The sequence below is a fragment of the Crassostrea angulata genome, chromosome 5, assembly GCF_025612915.1.
Source record: "Crassostrea angulata isolate pt1a10 chromosome 5, ASM2561291v2, whole genome shotgun sequence".
Lineage (NCBI taxonomy): Eukaryota > Metazoa > Mollusca > Bivalvia > Ostreida > Ostreidae > Magallana > Magallana angulata.
The window spans coordinates 24332147-24351582 of NC_069115.1; the positions used below are offsets into that span (position 1 = coordinate 24332147).

Sequence of the window (19436 nt, forward strand, 5' to 3'; positions counted from 1 at the left end):
CATATCAGGAAATGCAGATGTGATTTAAAAGAGCGATGGCTGAAGGATTATACATCCCGTTGGATCCCTTATTTAAAGGACCAGCCCCATTTTATTTCATAGTAAATAAGAGGTCTTTTTACCTAATAACAGGTCTAATGACCTGTAATAAAAAGAAAAAAAAGAGGGTCTGCCTTTGTAAACGGAAGACCCTAATAACAATAAGAATAGAAGGGTCTTCCGCTGAAGACGGAAGACCCTAATAATAAAAGAGTGTATTTGTCTAAATCTTAATTGAAGAGTGTTTTTCAACTTGCACTACAGTCCAACAACCCTTTTATGTTGAATATTTTAGTTAGAAAATTAAATAAAAAGGAGAGAAAGAAATAGAGAGAAAGAACAAATCTTGGCTCCGGCGAGATTAGAACACACATCCTTTGCAGGTGTCTCAAAACATGGCTGACGCGAAATAATTCCCGAATTTGTCTTTGAATATGGGGCGTTTTCGCCCGGAAGAGGAGCTGAGTTTTTGTATGAGATGAAAAACAACGTGTAAGATGGCTGACTATTCAGGTTTGGTAACAGTGCGAGGTCATTTGAAATATTGATGCGTGTTTGTGTCTGGTGGGGGTTGAAAAGACCCGAGCTTGATTTTTGTCTTAAATAAATCGAAAATAAAATTTTGAGGTGTGGATCTCGGATTCGGTTAACAACAATTAGGGGAAGTCCTAAAACAATGACTGATGCATTTTACCCATGTATTTCAGTGTTGAGATTTTTTTTTCGTGTCGTTTACTATTATGTTTGACTTTTCTATTTCAGCAGGATTGATAAAATCTTTATAAATGCAGAAATAACGAAATCAGTAATTGTTCAATCGGCTGCATATTTGACAGACAATAAGAATGGGGTCAGAGGTTCATTTTCACGAATTTTCATTAGGATTGAGTGAAGGGCTTGGGAGTTAGAATTTTTTTTTACAGTACATGTCAAACACAACAACTAAAACTCAAATGCCAAAAGGTTCATAACTCTGTTAATAATGAACGAATTGGTCTGGTAATTAGTACAGTAATCTAGAATGGTAATTAGTTGAAATTAAAGGTCGGAGATCAAAGATCAAGTAAAATCGGGCCCTAAAAACTAAATGATTTTATGAATTTGGAGGGGGGGGGGGTCGGTCGGTGACTTCTATATTAAACGTAGAATATTAAATTCTAAATATCACATATTGCAATATGTGGTATTAAATAAAATACATATGTTAAAAACAATGTATAAGCGTTGTTTGATAGATGTAACTATTGATTTTTTTTTTTTACATCTGTTTATTTTTAGGCACATACACTCATAAACGGGTGATCAGTTTTCAAATCTTGTCGCAGTCACCCGTTTGTTTGTATAGTTACGAGTATAAACTTCGGAGGTTTTTCTTAATCCCAGACAGGCAACAGATTTGTATCAGTGTATAGACATGCACAAAAAAGGAAAAAGTACACCATCTTTAATAAAAATGACTTTTTAGCGTTGACTTCCAATCAGTAAGAAGACAATCATTAAACAATGAATTTCAAATTATTTGAATCCATAGACATTATCCCGTAACTTGAAATAAATACATGTATAATTTTTGGACGCCAATGTAAATTTAGCCTCTATCCAATTTACTGCATGTTACCTGTACTTAGTTCTTATGTACTTTAGAGAGAGAGAGAGAGAGAGAGAGAGAGAGAGAGAGAGAGAGAGAGAGAGAGAGAGAGAGTTTGAGAGAGAGTTTCTAGTTTTTTGTAGTGTTTAGGGAATCAGTATATCAGCAACGTATGTCAATAAACGCATGCATCCATGCAAGCGTGTATCTATATATGTGAACAAATACTAATCAGTCCACCTTTTAAAGCCATTTAGAATAACGTTGGTGCATTGCTAAATGTTGTGTGCATACAGCCATTGAGATGGCGGCATTTCTTTGATGCCGGCAAAGCGAACCCAGTGAACTCTAATGCGGTCGTACTGCAGGGGCGCTTCGGCGGCATGACTTTGATTGCGGCGATGCGAACTACTGACAAAAACGAGCTCTATATTTGTACTAAAAAAGCTGTTATTATTTTTATTTATGATAAAAATAAAACGGAAAACAATAAAAACCATCATTTTAAAAAAAAATCGTTAAACAAAACAAAATTAGGGAAGAAAAAATAATCGGCACTCGGGGATGGAACCCGGGTCGCCTGGGCACAAGTCCAACACTCTAACGACTGAGCTACGCAAACTCTCGCTTCAGAACTTTTGAACTCAAAATCTCGGGAATGCCTGGATCGATTTTAACACGAATTTCATATTTTGAAGTGTTTTAAGCGTCTCTATCGAATAAAAACATAAATAAAATTCAAATCTAAAAATTTGAAAAATTAAGGTTTTTCATCTCCTTCCAGTGACGACCGGAAGTGATGGCGGACGTTCGGATATGCGAAGGGCACTGCGGCCGTTCACTCATTACCTTCTCTGAAAATTTGAAGGTTCTATCGTAAAAACTTTTTGAGAACAATCGTGAACAAGCAAAAACGTAAAATCTTTAATATCTCGCTACCGGAAGTGACGACCAAAAAAGCCCGTGTACTTTTCTTACAAATTTTGTCATGAATAAGATCTGAAAATTTCATGAAAATTGGCTGAAGCATTTTTGAGAAAACGTGACAGAAAAAAAAAATAAAAATAATAGTGAAAAAGAAACAAAGCAATAACAAGAAGGTCTACCGTTGGAAACGGAAGACCTTAATAATAGAGGAAAAGAAACAAAGCAAAAACAATAAGGTCTTCCGTTTCCAACGGAAGACCTTAATAACCAACCTTAGCGCATACATGTATACGACTTTTTTAACTTCTTAGTTGATTAGAAGACCAAGCTTATATTAAAGAAAAAATCAGTCAGCTCATCACAATAGATGTGTTGGTTTTTTGGGGGTTTGTTTTTTTTTTAATTACCCTTGTTTCATTGTTCGAAGAAATAATATGGTACACAAGTAAATCTTTTTTGCAAAAATATGAAACAAATAGTAATATACGATTTTTAGGTAAGTGAATCGTATATCTTGATTTATATGGCATCGTTTTCAAAATTGTATATTTATAAATCACGTTGCAAACTTAAAAGTGGAAAATTAGCAAATACTGAGTGTAAATATATACATAAGGTTAGTTCAGGCTCCATTTAACATTCTCCAAAGTAACCAGCAAAGATACCGACATTGTTCTGGTTGTGAAGACATTTCCTTTTTTTAAACAAAATGTTTACATCATAAAATCTCGCTTTTCTTAAAAAATGTGCTAAAATATGAATATGCGTAACTTTTAAACAAAATTGTAAACACTAACTTTTCACATGCTTTTATTATATAATCAATTAAAATACCCCTTACCCATGATTTAGAACCCCATCAATTAAAATAAAACTAAGACATTTCAGTTCTCATCATATCATTGCACCCTGTCTCCCGTTTGATATCTAGAAGAAGAAATATATAATTGTTTTTAAGATCGTCAATTCGAACGGTATTAATTTAAAATTGACAGCCTTTTGGACGAAGGGATTAATACATTTCCCCTTTTTATTCCCTTCTTCTACAAAATTAAGTCAAGATTGTACAGTTAGTTCCCTTGGAGAAGCTTATACAGAGATGGTGATACATTGGAAAATTAAAGTTCCAAACCAGCGTATTTTTACTCAAATGTGTTCTCACGTGTTCTTAACGTCGAAATCGAAACTGTAGATAAGCATCGATTAGATGAAAAAGATTCGAGGTATTCCGAAATCCGTGTAAAAGGTGTTCCAAAAAGATGTAAAAACAGGTGAAATAAACGATGATGACACATGAATGTTATGTAGGCGCGTGCCTTAGTTCATATTTGGGGTTAAAAAACCATGAGATACTATTTTATTCTATGCATTAATAAATGCCATAATTATCCTTTTTTATGAGAAATTAATATCATATCAATTATTGCAAATTATTGCCACGAATGTTCCACCATATACATGGCCGGAATGTAAAAAAGGGGGAAAATCCACTATATAGTAGGTTTTCCGTGGGGGTAATCTGGCTATAAAAAGGGGGAAAACCCACTATATAGTCAGCTTTCCGTGGGGAAAAACTGCTTTATAGCCATTTTTCCGGAGGGAAGAACTGCTATATAGCCATTTTCCGGGGGGAAAGATGGCTAGGGGGAAAAGGCACTATATAACACCGGCCTTTGATTTGTAAATTAAAATGCTTTCTGACGATAGATGATATTACATGATATGGTGTGCTGTGCTAGGTTTTGTTATGCTATGATGAATGAGAATCAAATTATATGCTACAAGATCCAATGTAATGCAATGTAATTCCAATGATATAATATCTAATTTTCATAGCATAGCATTGGAATTACATTAGATACCATTGGAATCTTATAGCATATAATTTGATTTTCATTCATCATAACATAGCATCATTTAGCGTTTTATATCAATAACATTGAATAGCATCGAAATATCATATCATTATATGCAATTGTTTGAGTAAATTTAAATAAAATGCTTTCTGACGATATATGATATTACATGATATGGTATGCTGTGCTAGGTTTTGTTATTCTATGATGAATGAGAATCAAGTGATACTAGTATGCTATAAGATTCCAATGTTATGTTATATGATTTTAATGCTATATTATTTAAATTTCCTTGCATAGCACCGATATACATTATAAAGCATTTGAATCCTATAGCATTTTATATGATTCGATTCTCATTGATCATACATGTAGCATTGCTTGATTATCATTAGGCATTTCATTTCAATTTAATATAGCATAGCATAGAAATCTTACAGAATTCCATAGGAATCCCATATCATTGCTTATGAATCTCGAAACATTACTTGAATCGCATAGCACAGAATAGCATGAAATTGTAATAGATATGCATAAAATGACGGTCAAATATCATAGCATAGCAATGGAATCTCATTACAAAAACATTAAAAATATCATAGCATACCAAAAATAATATAAAAATGCAATGCTGTGAGATTTCTACGGAAGCCCATTTAGGACCTATCAAAAATATTTTTGAATTTGAGATAACGAATTCTTAAATTTGTTAAAACGAATTTAAATCGTTATAACGAATTTTTGAATCCGTTATAACGAATTAAATTTGTTCTAACAAATTTTAGGAATTCGTTATAACGAATTTAATCTGTTATAACAAATTCGCTGAATTCGTCATTTCAAATTTTGAAATCTGTTTTAACAAATTAAATTTGAGATAACGAATTCTTGAATTCGTTATTTCAAAGTTTTAATTAGTAATTTCGGTTTTATAAAATCGGTTATAACATATTTTCATTCAATTAGTGGTAACAAATTTCATGTTTTGGGGAATAGATTAAACGGGGCGGACTTCATTTGTTCCATAGCGGCGTACGACGAAATGCGCCGATCAATTGATCGGTGTTAATCGGCGAAATGGTAAATGAAGTAAACTGGCGTAAAAACAAAAGTGGAGGAACATATTGTCAGAGCTGTTGCTGTAACCATGGTAACAGATGTAACACCAAAAGACACCTTACTTTTTCGGCTTTGCTAGAATTCCTACATAGATAGAAACAAAATATTCAAGAACTGCTATATATGTAGCAACGCATTTTCACCAAAAATACCATGAAGGATATACAAATTTGTTTCGACGGGTTTCTGCGCAAAATTCCCCAAAATTGTTTCGTCAACGTTATTAATCAATGATCATGGAGAGGGTTTATATAGGCTATGCCTGTTGCCTAATCCATTTGATTACTCAATAAAATATGTTTAAATAAAATTAAATCATGCTGATTTATTAAATGGCACTTGCAGCCCAGCCAATGTCAAACTTATGTTATAGAATCTATTTACCAGAATTTAATGCTAAACCGCACCGAAATCGATGCAAAAATGATGAAGTTACGTCTCTTCAAAGTGCCTATTTTTACCTGCTTTTAGAAATCTTATCAAGAGAAAATTAAATTAGGCGATAACGAGGCTTCAATGACGTCACAAGGTCAACACTAGGGAAATTACCTTACAAAGCTATACAAAATACAAAATAAATTCGATTTTACAGCAAAAATGATTGATATAGGTCTGATGTTTTGACGTATCTAGTTATTTTAAGTATCGTAGATTTAGAAAGTTTTATCCGTAATTATTTTGTTACAGATTTCTTTTTAAACGATTTTGAAATTTGCTATTCTAATCGCCTTTTACCGATGAATACGATATCTTTAAACGCTTGCATGGGCAGATTCATGTTCATTATTCATATTTATTTTGGTCGGTGCGTGTTCAAATCAAATAAAGCTTGAAGGGCTTTATGATAGATTTGATATGCACGCTCCGACCGAAATTATCACCTAATAATATTCAAAGAATGATGCCTTTTTGCTTATATTTATATTATTTCCAATTTCTACACTTCAAAAAAACATTTTAAAACCACTAGGGTTTTTTTTTCATGCATAGCACATGTTATGTATTATTGCAGCAAATACCGTTTCTCGGTTATGCTGTTGGACACGCCTATTTTGTTTCGCTCATTTTTTAAAAATTATTGGGCTATAGGTTTCAAAATTGATTTGTAATTTTATCACAGTAAAGGACATTTGAAAAATATTAATATGATATTTTATATGACAAAGCCAGGCATTATAACCAGGATGTGTGCATGCGTGAACCAACTTTCCATCGGGATTGGTAAACGTTTGGGAGGAAATTCTATAGCTTCTTGGAGGAACTTCGAACTGATGATAGGTGCTAAAAAAAAACAAAAACAAAAAAAACAAACAAACAAAAAACCGCGACTTTTATATCATATAGTCATTAGAAATTAAAGGAATGTTATGTACCCTTGGTTAACACTTAAACAAGAGGCCCATGTAGCTACATCGTTCACATGAGCAACAATAACTTTATATGGGCGTTCAAAGGATATTATACCATATGGCCCCTCGGTAGAATAACAAAAAATAAATATTGTAAAGTATTTGTATTTTTGTTACTTATTTTTGCATGCACTTAATCAGCAAACATAAGGCTTAACATTTACTTCCCGAAGAATGGCAAAATTGTATAACTTCCTTTGGCTAAAAATTTACTTCCCGAAAAAGGACATATTTGTATAACTTCCTTTGGCTTAACAAGCTCTTCCCGAATGCTGACAAGACCAATGAGTAACAGTTCCCCTTGGATAACATTATCAGTTGCCTGAAGAATGACAGGGCCGCTATGTTATACGTCATGTAGGGAAATATTCTCAGTGACAGTATTTGACTACACTCTTTTCAAGTGTCATCAATAAGAATGCTTTTTTTTTTGCTGAAATATCTCTGATGACTGAAAAACATATCAAAGTACTGGTCATTTTTGTTTACTTTCAGAACATGTAGGTTTACTTAAACACAAACCTTAAAGAGCTATCCTTTCTCAAAGCAGCTGTTCTGTAACAGTTTGAATTGCCGCTATTAGAATACTTGGTTTATACACTTGTCAATATTTATTGAATACGTCACAAAGCATATTTAATAGTGAATATCGATGGTGGGAGACAAATCATCGAAATGCAGTGCAAATAATGCCGAAAAAAGGCTTACCCAATACAGAGACCCCAGATTTGGATGTGTCAGTTACATGTAGAATATAATCAGGATAATACAGGCATGGATATTTGTAATATCAGCAAGTGTTATGAGGTATACAGATAGACATTTATATTTATATGGCTTGACCGGCCTTTCCTCTCGACAGCAGTGTGAACAAAAATGACAAGAGTGTAACACTACCCTGAATATTATGAAAGATGAATTTGGCAAATTTAAAAAAAAAAAAAAACTATGACCCTTTCTTTTTTTATTTCGCATGGACAATTTTATTGGATGAACCCACACTAGAACTCCCAAACATTAAGGAATTAAGAATTTGGGGTTAAATGCTCAATTTTTCGTTAAAGAAAAACTTACATTAAAGATACATTTTTTTATTTGTATTGAATATAAGATATGATTATAATTTTTTTTAGTTTTTTTTTTTATATTTGCCAAATAGTTATTATTACACAATGCCCAAAACCGTGTTGATATGTTGTACTGACTAGGCTATTGTCTCTGATTTTGTTAACCGAACCCAATGACAAAAATGATTCGCTATCAACCATTTTATCTTCACAAAACATGAAATAAAATAAACTTTAGGAAATAAGATTTTACTAGGAGTACTTTATTTCGTTGCTATTGAACTTTCACAAATATATTCCTTTATCACTAGAGGTAAAAAACAAGGACAATCTAATCACTGTGCTCAACCGATAACTAACTAGTAAAAGGCAGTAAACGTACATGAATAAACATGCAATGGCTTTGAAAAAAAAAACCGACGGAAATGATCGTTGTTAATTAAAGCTTGCATAGTGTGGTCAACTGCGATTGATAATATACAAGTCAAGAAATCTAAAAGATATATCTAGGTCGGTTGAACCTAGCAGATATAGGTTAATATTTAAATCTCGTGGATACAGCTGAACACTGTAGTAAAAATAAATAATATTGCCAAAAAATGAAGACGAATACAAACTTCAAAGGCAAACTGCATAAGCAGACATTTTATGGCACTTAACAAATATCCAAATTGGAGTTTTCAAATTACCGATAATCATTAAGTCAAGGTCATACTGACCTTGAACAAAATGGGCGTGTCGAACAGCATAACCGCGAAACGGTATTTGCTGCAATAATACATAACATGTGCTATGCATGAAATAAAACCCCTAGTGGTTTTAAAATGTATCTTTGAAGTGTAGAAATTGGAAATAATATAAATATAAGCAAAAAGGCATCATTCTTTGAATATTATTAGGTGATAATTTCGGTCGGAGCGTGCATATCAAATCTATCATAAAGCCCTTCAAGCTTTATTTGATTTGAACACGCACCGACCAAAATAGATATGAATAATGAACATGAATCTGCCCATGCAAGCGTGTAAAGATATCGTATTCATCGATAAAAGGCGATTAGAATAGCAAATTTCAAAATCGTTTAAAAAGAAATCTGTAACAAAATAATTACGGATACAACTTTCTAAATCTACGATACTTAAAATAACTAGATAAGTCAAAACATCAGACCTATATCAATCATTTTTGCTGTAAAATCGAATTTATTTTGTATTTTGTATAGCTTTGTAAGGTAATTTACCTCGTGTTGACCTCGTGACGTCACTGAAGCCTCGTTATCGCCTAATTTCATTTTCTCTTGATAAATTTCTAAAAGCAGGTAAAAATAGGCACTTTGAAGAGGCGTAACTTCATTATTTTTGCATTGATTTCGGTGCGGTTTAGCATTAAATTCTGGTAAATAGATTCTATGATTTAAGTTTGACATTGGCTGGGCTGCAAGTGCCATTTAATAAATCAGCATGATCATTGATTAATAACATTGACTAAACAATTTTTTGGGAATTTTGCGCAGAAACCCGTCGAAACAAATCTGTATATCATTCATGGTATTTTTGGTGAAAATGCGTTGCTACATATATAGCAGTTCTTAAATATTTTGTTTCTATCTATGTAGGAATTCTAGCAAAGCCGATAAAGTATGGTGTCTTTTGGAATTGTTACATCTATTACCACGGTTACAGCAACAGCTCTGACAATATGTTTCTCCACTTTCGTTTTTACTCCAGTTTACTTCATTTACCATTTCGCCGTTTAACACCAATCAATTGATCGGCAAATTTCGTCGTACGCCGATATGGAACAGATGAAGTCCGCCCCGTTCAATTTGTTCCCCAAAACATGAAATTTGTTACCACAAATTGGATGAAATAGGTTATAACCGATTTTAAAAAACCGAAATTACGAATTAAAACTTTGAAATAACAAATTCAAGAATTCGTTATTTCAAATTTAATTTGTTAAAACAGATTTCAAAATTTGAAATAACAAATTCAGCGAATTTGTTATAACAGATTAAATTCGTTAAAACGAATTCCTAAAATTTGTTATAACAAATTTAATTCGTTATAACGGATTCAAAAATTCGTTATAACGATTTAAATTCGTTTTAACAAATTCAAGAATTCGTTATATTAAATTCAAATATATTTATTTGATATGTCCTAAATGGGCTTCCGTAGATTTCTATGCAATCCTATGATATCTCTATGCTATTATTAATTTGTTAAAATAACAAATTAATATGTTTTACGGTGCTACCGTTCTGGTGAGCGCAGCAAGAATTATACACATACCTTGCATCATTGTCAACTTATAGTTTTATTTAGGTATCAACGAACGTCAAAGAATTTTTGAGAGAGTATATTGCTCTACAATAAGTAAAAGCTTAAAAATGGATCGATATGACAGTAAAGTATGGCTCTTGCTAATATATATACATAAAATCTCTATATTAAAAAAAAATTAAAAACAAATCAAACGTCAATGGGGCAGGTATCGCAGTAAATAAATAGCTAGTACACGCATTACAGATGTTTGATCCACCTCTAAATTTATCGCGGGAAATATAGCGCGAGTGCACTGTGACGTCATCCATGACCTTGTTCGTCTTTGTTTACGTTTCTCGACTCATTACGGAGGTATGGAAGCATGTAACAAATCTTTTGAGTCTCGCCAAAGCATATGCGGTACTCAAAACGTGTCTTCAAACTTTAAGTCACTGTAAATTACGAGTTAAAAGTCGGCCATTTTTGTCATAGCACCACGGGTGAAAACATAAGAGAGCATTATGGGACGTAGACAAAAAATTTTGTTTGATGAACTGTAGGGTAAGCTCGTTCTTTTTCCCGCGCACACTGGTTCTTAGAGCTCGCTTCGCTCGCCGGCGGTGCGCGCCGGCGAGCTGCGCTCGCTATTAATTTGCTATAACAAATTAGTATTTTGTTATAACAAATTATTAATTTGTTATAACAAATTACTAATTTGTTATAGCAAATTACTAATCTGCTATAACAAATTGCTAAAAAAAAAATACTGCTGCGGCCCTAATACGTTTCCGTACAATTGAGAGAGCTCAATGTCATGGTTTAAAAAATGCTTATTCCCCTTAAAATCCATTCGAAGAAACGCACTGTGAATCGAACACGCGTGTTGTTATTCGAAGCGCTCCAATAGTTCTACAGATAAATGAGAAGTTTTATTTTGAAATTTTGTAAATGTATTAATAATATTTTGAAAAAATGTATATGTTAGCTTTATTATTGAATGCCATAAAGAACTTACCATCCGATATATCTGGTAAACTGTCCATGTCTGTTGCCATGCTCTACACGCTTTAGAATGACAATGAAAATGGCCATGTGAGGGTTCGTCACAATTCCTTGGGTCGAGAGTATGGTGGACAAATTTTCCAAATAACGATCATGTTTCGATGTGCTACATCTATCTTCATGAATATCTGCCTCGGTTAATCAAATTTTAATTTTATTTCTTTTTAATAAAGTGTTTTCTTCTATTTTAAAAGAAATCATGGAAGAGACAAGGGAAACTGTCATGGCTGCCGTTCCGGCGCTTACATTGCCCCCGCCTGATATTGCTAGACTACTGAAGAAATTTATCCCCATACTAATTTCAATGTTGATCCCACCACCTGATCCGCTTCTAGATGCGCGTCACCGTCTGTGTGCATCGGAACCTGTGCTTTGGAGTGAAAGAGATGTTTTTAAATTGTTTTGTACACACGTGTATACATTTTATGAAATAACTGACGAAAGTCCTGATTCGTTCGTTGATATTGTTCGTAATGTATTTGAATTTCAGAAAGATACAATCCCAGCACGTCACCTGCTTACGCCAAACAACAGAGCACTGCTCTTTTTGATTTGGTTGAGATGTTACCCTACATATCATATGCTATCATCTTTATTTAACATTAGCGTAACAACGGTGAAAGAGGAGCTATCATCTCTTATCGAGCTATTTCATGTATATTGTTATCAATTTGTATCTTGGCCAACTGTAAATGAATGGAGACAAATGTTGAATGTTTGGCAAAAATTGCCATCTGCAGTAGGTGCAATAGATGGAACATCTTTTGAAATATACAGGCCGAAGACAGAGCCCCAAGAACTTTATTATTCAGGTTATAGACATTTTCATGCAATTCATGCACAGATTATAGTTGACAATTTGAGTAAAATACGGTATATTAAATGTGGATTTCCAGGTCATCAAAATGATGCCCAGCAGTACGCCCTTCTACCAAATATTGCCGGTAGAGAACTTCCCTTTCCCGAGGAGTGCGTTTTACTTGCCGATAAAATTTACCCAAACCGTTACCCCATTGTAACTCCGTTCACTTCACAGCAAATAAATAGAGAAACACAACAGGTTAGACGAAAATACAGAAAATACAACAGAATTATATCATCACACAGATCAATTGTAGAAAGATCAATCGCAAAACTGAAAGTCTATAAAACTCTGAACAGTGTTTGGCGACATCCCAGATCCATGCTGTCTACTGTTGTGGAAATAACAGCAGGACTTGTTAATAGAAAAGAGCAGTATTAGTTATATCATGAAAATAAACAATACATGTATATTGTTCTTCATTTGTTTTATTTGTTGGGGAGGAATGGGGGGGGGGGGGGGGGGCGGGTGGTTACTTTTTATATGTGTGCAAAATACTTACGGTACTAGTATATTAAGCTGTCATAAAATCTAAATGACACATGTATACCCATATATACCTAAGGTAAGATAACAATTTATACGCTTTTTTTTCGGTCATAAAAACGAGCGCAAGGTGAGATGTAAACGCCATGCATTTCGTAAAACTATAGTCATGTTGTAAATTATGAATTTATCGGGTGTTAGTGAATACAATTAAAATTTACAAGTTGTCATGTTGTAAATTTTATATTTACTACCACCCGGCAAATCCAAAATTTACAGCATGACACTATACATTTTTAGTGAGAAATGCGTTCCATACTGACAAATCGTTGTCGCTATTTTGTAAGTGTTCACCCATCCGAAAATGTCCATTAAAGGAACTAATTGTAAGCTAGACACAAAGTTTGCTTGTCTCAGGCCACATAAAAGTATTGTTTAGATTCTCATCCCAGTCTCTCTGGAAATGGCCTTCTTGATGTTTGTTTTTTTGGAATAAAATGTGTGGGGAAAAAAATCGGGCTCAGTATACCAATATATTAAATGACTCCTTGACATGGATTTTCGTTTGATTTGAATCATGTTTATTAACAAAAGGATGCAAATGCCCATACACATTAACGGTTAACTTGAAGTAAAATCTTATGGAATTTAAAAAATAGAAATTGGTTTGTGTACTCATATTAGCATTAACAGTTTTTAAAAAAAAAAATAGAGCAGTTGTTATTTATAGACAATGGACGGTGAAATAGATTGTATTTTGTGGCGGAAGGTTTTCAAAAAGAAAATGAACAATTTTCATAACTCAATAGTTTTAGAGTACTGTTACTTTAGCCTCCTAATTTTCAGCCCAGACTAAACCTCCCAATAGCATGTGTATTACAATATATTCATTTTGTTCTGAAAACATTTTTGAACAATATTTTGATATTTCTATCAACTCTTCAAGTACTTAATATAAATATTTAATGGAAAATGTACTGTATCTTTGGTTGTCCCCTCCCTATTCCCAATGCCGCTAGAACATATTAAACAGTTTTTACAAAGAAACCATTACATTTTCAACTGTCTTTGTCTGTGATAACATTACGAATTAATTTTGAAGCCTATAACCCAATTATTTCATAAAAGATGGGCGACACAAAATGGGCGTGTCTTATAGCATTACCGAAAAAGGCATTGGCTGCGCCGCGTTTTAATACTACATGACATGTGCTACATGAAAAAAATAGTGGTTTTAAAATGTTATAATGTGTAGAAATTGGAAATGATATAAATATAAGTAATAAGGAATCTTTCTTTGAATATTATGAGGTGGTAATTTCGGTCGGAGCGTAGTCAAATCTATCACAAAGCCCTTCAGGCTTTATTGGATTTAACCACGCCCTGACCGAAATTATCAGCTCATAATACTCAAAGAATGATTCCTTATTCTTTAAATATAAACATCTGAATAAATCGAAATCAGTTAAGAACGAAGAAGTAGTAAAAAAAAAATTCAAAGTGCGTAATTTTTTCAACTGCGTTGACACAGTGCCTGGCTATTAGTTTACTGTTAATATTATTTTTATAATAATAAATCTATTCACAAAATATCATAAAGACGATTTGAATAAAATGTAATTTTATTAAGATAAGGGATCCAAATCTGAATAAGACTAGATTATTAAGACTTGTAATCAATCACTGCTTATTTCATAAACTACATGTAGAATATCATGCATTCCTCTTTATTTGATTTGTGTGCAGTTCAGCATAAACAAATCATATGCATAACATGCATTTATAATGTAGTAATATACAAAGAATAATACAATAACAAAGATAATCAACTGGAGTATGTAATGAAATAAATTTATTGCACACATGACACTTGGGTACATTACATGTACTTGTATCCAAAACAGTGGTAATAAAGCGCTTTGGGTTTATAAATACCGTAGACTAAAACTGAGTTCCAGAAAAACTGTGCGTATCTATCATTCCTAATGCCATTACATGTAGCCATTTATAATTCATCAGACCCCTCCTTGATGCATCAATACATCATGACAGTGAATCAAACAAACAGCTACATGTATCACCGGATTTAAACTGACCACATGCCACACAACGCAACTATAACCCATAGAACCACTTACCTATAAACAAAATGATAAATCAAAGCATGCAAAATAGGATACATTACGAATGCCAACCTTAATATTAAAGACCTCCTGCCATTAAATTGAAACAGAGATAAAGAGATAAGTTTATAATTATATAACTGGTACCTATTTACACAGATATCAAATCCTCCATTTTAACATGTCATTTCTGTCTTATACCAGAATTTCTTTCTTTTATCTTTTTGACTTTGGTACCATGCAGTTGAGTTTTTCAGCAAATAAATGTAAATTATACCAAACAGTTCATTTTACAAGGTGCATCAACTAGTACAAATTAGTAAGAAAAAGATTAAGATTTGCCACCAATATATGAAACAACTGTGTGAATTCAAGTCCATACAATGTATAAAGCTTGTGCAAAATCAGTTTTTTTCATTATTACAAAATGTACATCGATCAATATAATTATCATATATTGCTCTTTAATAAATTGAGCCGTATGTAACAAAGAGCTAAATAATTCAGTTTTGTTCTATGTAGTAAGTGACACAACAATCATGAAATAAAGAAAATAAGCATAATCATCATTTTATGGTAAAAATAGGTATAAATTGTGTAGTTTTGTTTTCAAAATCAACGGCAACAAAATATCAACAAAAACTTTTTAAAAAAATCCATTAAAGCTAACAAAACAATGAAGTATCTACTACAGTACAAAATGGAGAGCATATATCAAAACATACTAAAGCTGATAACACTATGAATAAACTACATGAAGTTGGCACTGTTGTTTATTTCAATATCACATTTAAAATTTGGTCCCAAACAATGAACATTTCCTTAATATGTTGCTCTTTAAGTAAACTGATCAATATAAAAAAAATACACAGCAGTTATAATTAGGTTTGACAATCTTCAACATGTTGCTCCAAACCTTAAGATTTTCAGTTCAAAAAAGAAAATGTTTAATCAAAAAAAAAAAAAATTCAAAACGGTTTATATCTCATTTTACTTTAGTCTAACCTTCACTCTCAGTTTTTAACTTTCATTTTCAATTTTAATTGCCTAGTTAATCATCTCACTCATCAATATCTTCTTTCACTTTGTTTGACGGTGAAAAGAGCATACAAAAACAGCCAAGCATCCACTGCTTGGTTGTTAAGAATGGCAGTAAAACCCGCTCCTTCGTATGGAATTCTTTCTATAACATCATTCGTCCATCCTGGGTAATTGAGGTCAAGGTCATACTGAGGAGCAGATATGTATCCAAGAAGTGTGTCTCGCAAACTGTAATAAATAGATTATAGAAGTTAGGTGATTCTTGATGTATTCATATATTTAAATATATAATATGCTTATAAATTTTAAATAACGAAAATAAAAAGTAATAAAACTTTTCTGGAAATTTGAATAATCTCAAGATTTTATGCACAGCTATAGAAGATAATGATAAACTGCACCTGTTTAAATTATTTTAAAAAAAATATACGTTGTTGGATTTAATGAAAAACTTGTATCAAAACAAGAGAGCTAGACATCATTAGGATGGTGACCAACTTGAAGGGTTCCACTTACGGAAGTTTGGCCATGTCCAAATCATCATCGTCAGTTCCTTTAGGAACTGTTATAGTAAGCATAATGCACTCAAACAGGATCTCCAGCAGTAGGTCCAGTCTCTCCAGGGAGATTTCCTCACACAGGGACGTGATCATATCTCGCTGTGCAGCATTAAGCTCTTCCCTCAGTTCTGTCACTACACCTTCAAATGCATCCTGGAAAGGAAAATGCAAAATATTTTTTTTTTGAACATCTAATATAAATGTAAATCATTGACGAATTGCTGATAATCTCTGTATACAATGTGATGTTAATGTGTCAAGATATAATAAAACCCAGCCGATGCAATAATTATATGTAAATAGAAATTCAATTCTCTTGCTTTGGTAACCATTGACAAACAATGGCACCATGTACTACTAAGTTATATAGTATTTGCAGTATATCTTGTGCTTAACACAGACACCATACATGTACATGTACCACTTAATTAATGCTCGAGTTGTTTACCCATTTAAAAAAGAGATGGGAGAAATTAAATAGCAACATTCATTGGGAGAAATAACACCTGATTTACATCTTCTCTCTTGTATTCATTGATCTTCATATTAATTTCATCATTAAACAAAGTTAAGTATTTCTTATAAAAATGTCAGAAAAATACAGTTGCCTGTCTCCTATTTGGTTATATTGTCCTTTTGACTATAGATTAACATATTAAAGATAGACAAACCAACTGACCTGTTTGTGTGAGGCTTGTCTTCGGGTTTTCTCCATGGCCAAAGTTATCCACAGAGACTGGGCATGCTTGCATTGACATGAGGACCTTGCCTTAAACAAAATGCACTCAAGTTTAGTTAATAATACTCTGTATCAATTACAGTAGAATTATCTGAAGCAATGAACAAGAATACATAAGGTCTATACCATTAAAGAATATAAAAATAAAACCTTTTGACTAGGGAAGGGGTTTTCCATCTTGAGAGTCTGGGTCATGAATTTCTCCAAGGACATATTGGGGTCTCCTTTTACAGACTTCAGGAAGCTGATGGTGATTTCTAGTTTGTCCAAGGTCTCACAAAGGTCAGGGTAAGCTCTGGTCTCCTCACAGATCTGATTGGCTACTACAGGGGTCAAAGGTTCCTACAAGACAACCAAACCAATCAGAGTGAAGCACTTGTAAGTGTAAACCTGAAACAATATTTTGTGTCTTTGCTCTATTTCAATACAGTTAATCTAGAAAAAGAATTTCACCTGTTTGATTTTCTGTCGGAGATCTCTAAACACCACAGCATTAGTTGTCTCTGATCTGTACGTCATCATCTCAAACTGCAAAGACAAAAATATTTCACTTGAATGTTTAAACATTATTATGGACAGGTATATATTGTGAAGGAGTTTAATGTGTAATACATTTATAAATCAATGTGACTCTAACCTCTGTGTTAGTGACACATACCTCATACACTGGCATCTCAATGACAGACTTGGAAAACAGGAATCGGTCCATGAGCTGGCGCTCCAAGTCCCCAAAGTTGTAGTCTATCTTGGTGCCCTTGCCCACCTGGAATGTGTAGTGACAGTTGGCCATCACCATGGGGAGGATGTCCCTGTCAGGGTGGTAGCTGATCAGGTGAGCCGGGGTCACGTCCCTCAACTGGACCTTGGGGAGATCTGTGTACCTGTCAATCAAAGTCAATTACAGTCATGTAAATGTGCTATATACACCTTTTGACTAAAATATGAATCTACATATGTATAATCCATTATATGATCAGGTATTTACCCATAGGAATGATTTTCAATTTTATTTTCACATATTACAATGATGCACACCCTTCAATGTTGAATGTTTCCATCTCTTTACAATTGAAAGAAAATTGCCATGAGACTTACTTGAGTTTCTTCACCTTGCAGTACTCCTGCAGGAAGTTGTTTTGTTTCTTCAGTAGATAGTACAGTAGACCATAGGCACAGAGCCCATTGTCCCTAAAAGTGGGCAGCAGCACAGACACTGGGTGGGCATCAGTGATGGGCTTCTGGCAAAACTCCTTGGGGATCTTGGTTAATCCCTCCAAGGTCGGAAAGGCTACAAAATATTAAATATAATATGCTCATCTCAATTAAGAGAAAGTAAATTCGAACAATTGTACTGTTGTCTATCTGTTCATTGTTTATCTTTTTTATTAATTGAACCATTGTTGACAATTTTCTAGATGCTAACTAAAGCTTTAAGTGACTGTCCAAATTCAAATATTTTGTCTTTTTTCTATTTCATTTAACATATTATCAGTCTTCTATTATCAATAAGAAATAAAATTTTCATATAAATATCCATGATCATAAAAAAGTGGATCATAACAATAACATTGAATGCAACTCTTCACTTCTTGCTTCTGATATGTCATCATATCACAATGAACATCATGGGGCAAGTTTCTTTTTATGTGGAATATAACCTTCATGGATTAGTTTTCAAGCATGTAGCCTTTAGAAAATAAAAATATGTAACACGGAAATGTGTTTTAATAAAGTTACTGCATTAATTCAAGTGGGAAAACCAGTAAGACTTCAGACAATTTGCAACACATACTGTAAGCAAGGAGCTTGTCTCTAACACACTGCCAGGCCAGAATAAAGTCATTCACCAAACTCCTCATCTCATCCAACCGACCCTCTACAATGGACATCAAGTACAGAAAATTTGAAAACAAAATATTCAATATCAAAGCAAAAGGGTTATTTGACAATGTAAAACTACAACAAAAATTTAAAACTAAGTTTTAAAAATCATTATCTAGTAAATTTTTTTTTTTTACCATTTTCATACTCCTTTATCATATCCTCGATGGTCAATGTTAAAGCCTCCCCTCTGTCCAACTTCCTTTGGAATCGCTGAATCAGCAATTTCTGGAGTTTCACGATGCTAGGTACAAGACGGATAGCTCTTAGCTGCTTCTCCTTTTAAATGAAATAGATGATTATATTTTTTTACTGAAATAGATGATTACCGTAATGTTGCGTGTATAACACACACTTTTTTTTAGCCAAAATTTTATCAAAAGTGGGGGGTGCATGTTGTACAAATGTAC

The 19436-nt window shown here is 33.2% G+C and overlaps 1 protein-coding gene across 1 annotated transcript in view; it reads right to left on the bottom strand.

The window, feature by feature from the left end:
• Positions 1-14517: 14517 nt before the first annotated feature.
• Positions 14518-19436, bottom strand: part of LOC128182966 (E3 ubiquitin-protein ligase rnf213-alpha-like) — an 80155-nt gene continuing 75236 nt past the window's right edge. Inside the window, exons 86-94 of the mRNA XM_052851746.1 lie at positions 19164-19305; positions 18938-19021; positions 18241-18433; positions 17804-18026; positions 17599-17673; positions 17296-17487; positions 17086-17175; positions 16363-16559; positions 14518-16074 (exon numbers count right to left, since the gene is read on the bottom strand). Of these exons, the coding sequence (XP_052707706.1) occupies positions 15873-16074; positions 16363-16559; positions 17086-17175; positions 17296-17487; positions 17599-17673; positions 17804-18026; positions 18241-18433; positions 18938-19021; positions 19164-19305 (1398 nt within the window). The 3' untranslated portion in view covers positions 14518-15872. The remainder of the gene's footprint in view (positions 16075-16362; positions 16560-17085; positions 17176-17295; positions 17488-17598; positions 17674-17803; positions 18027-18240; positions 18434-18937; positions 19022-19163; positions 19306-19436) is intronic.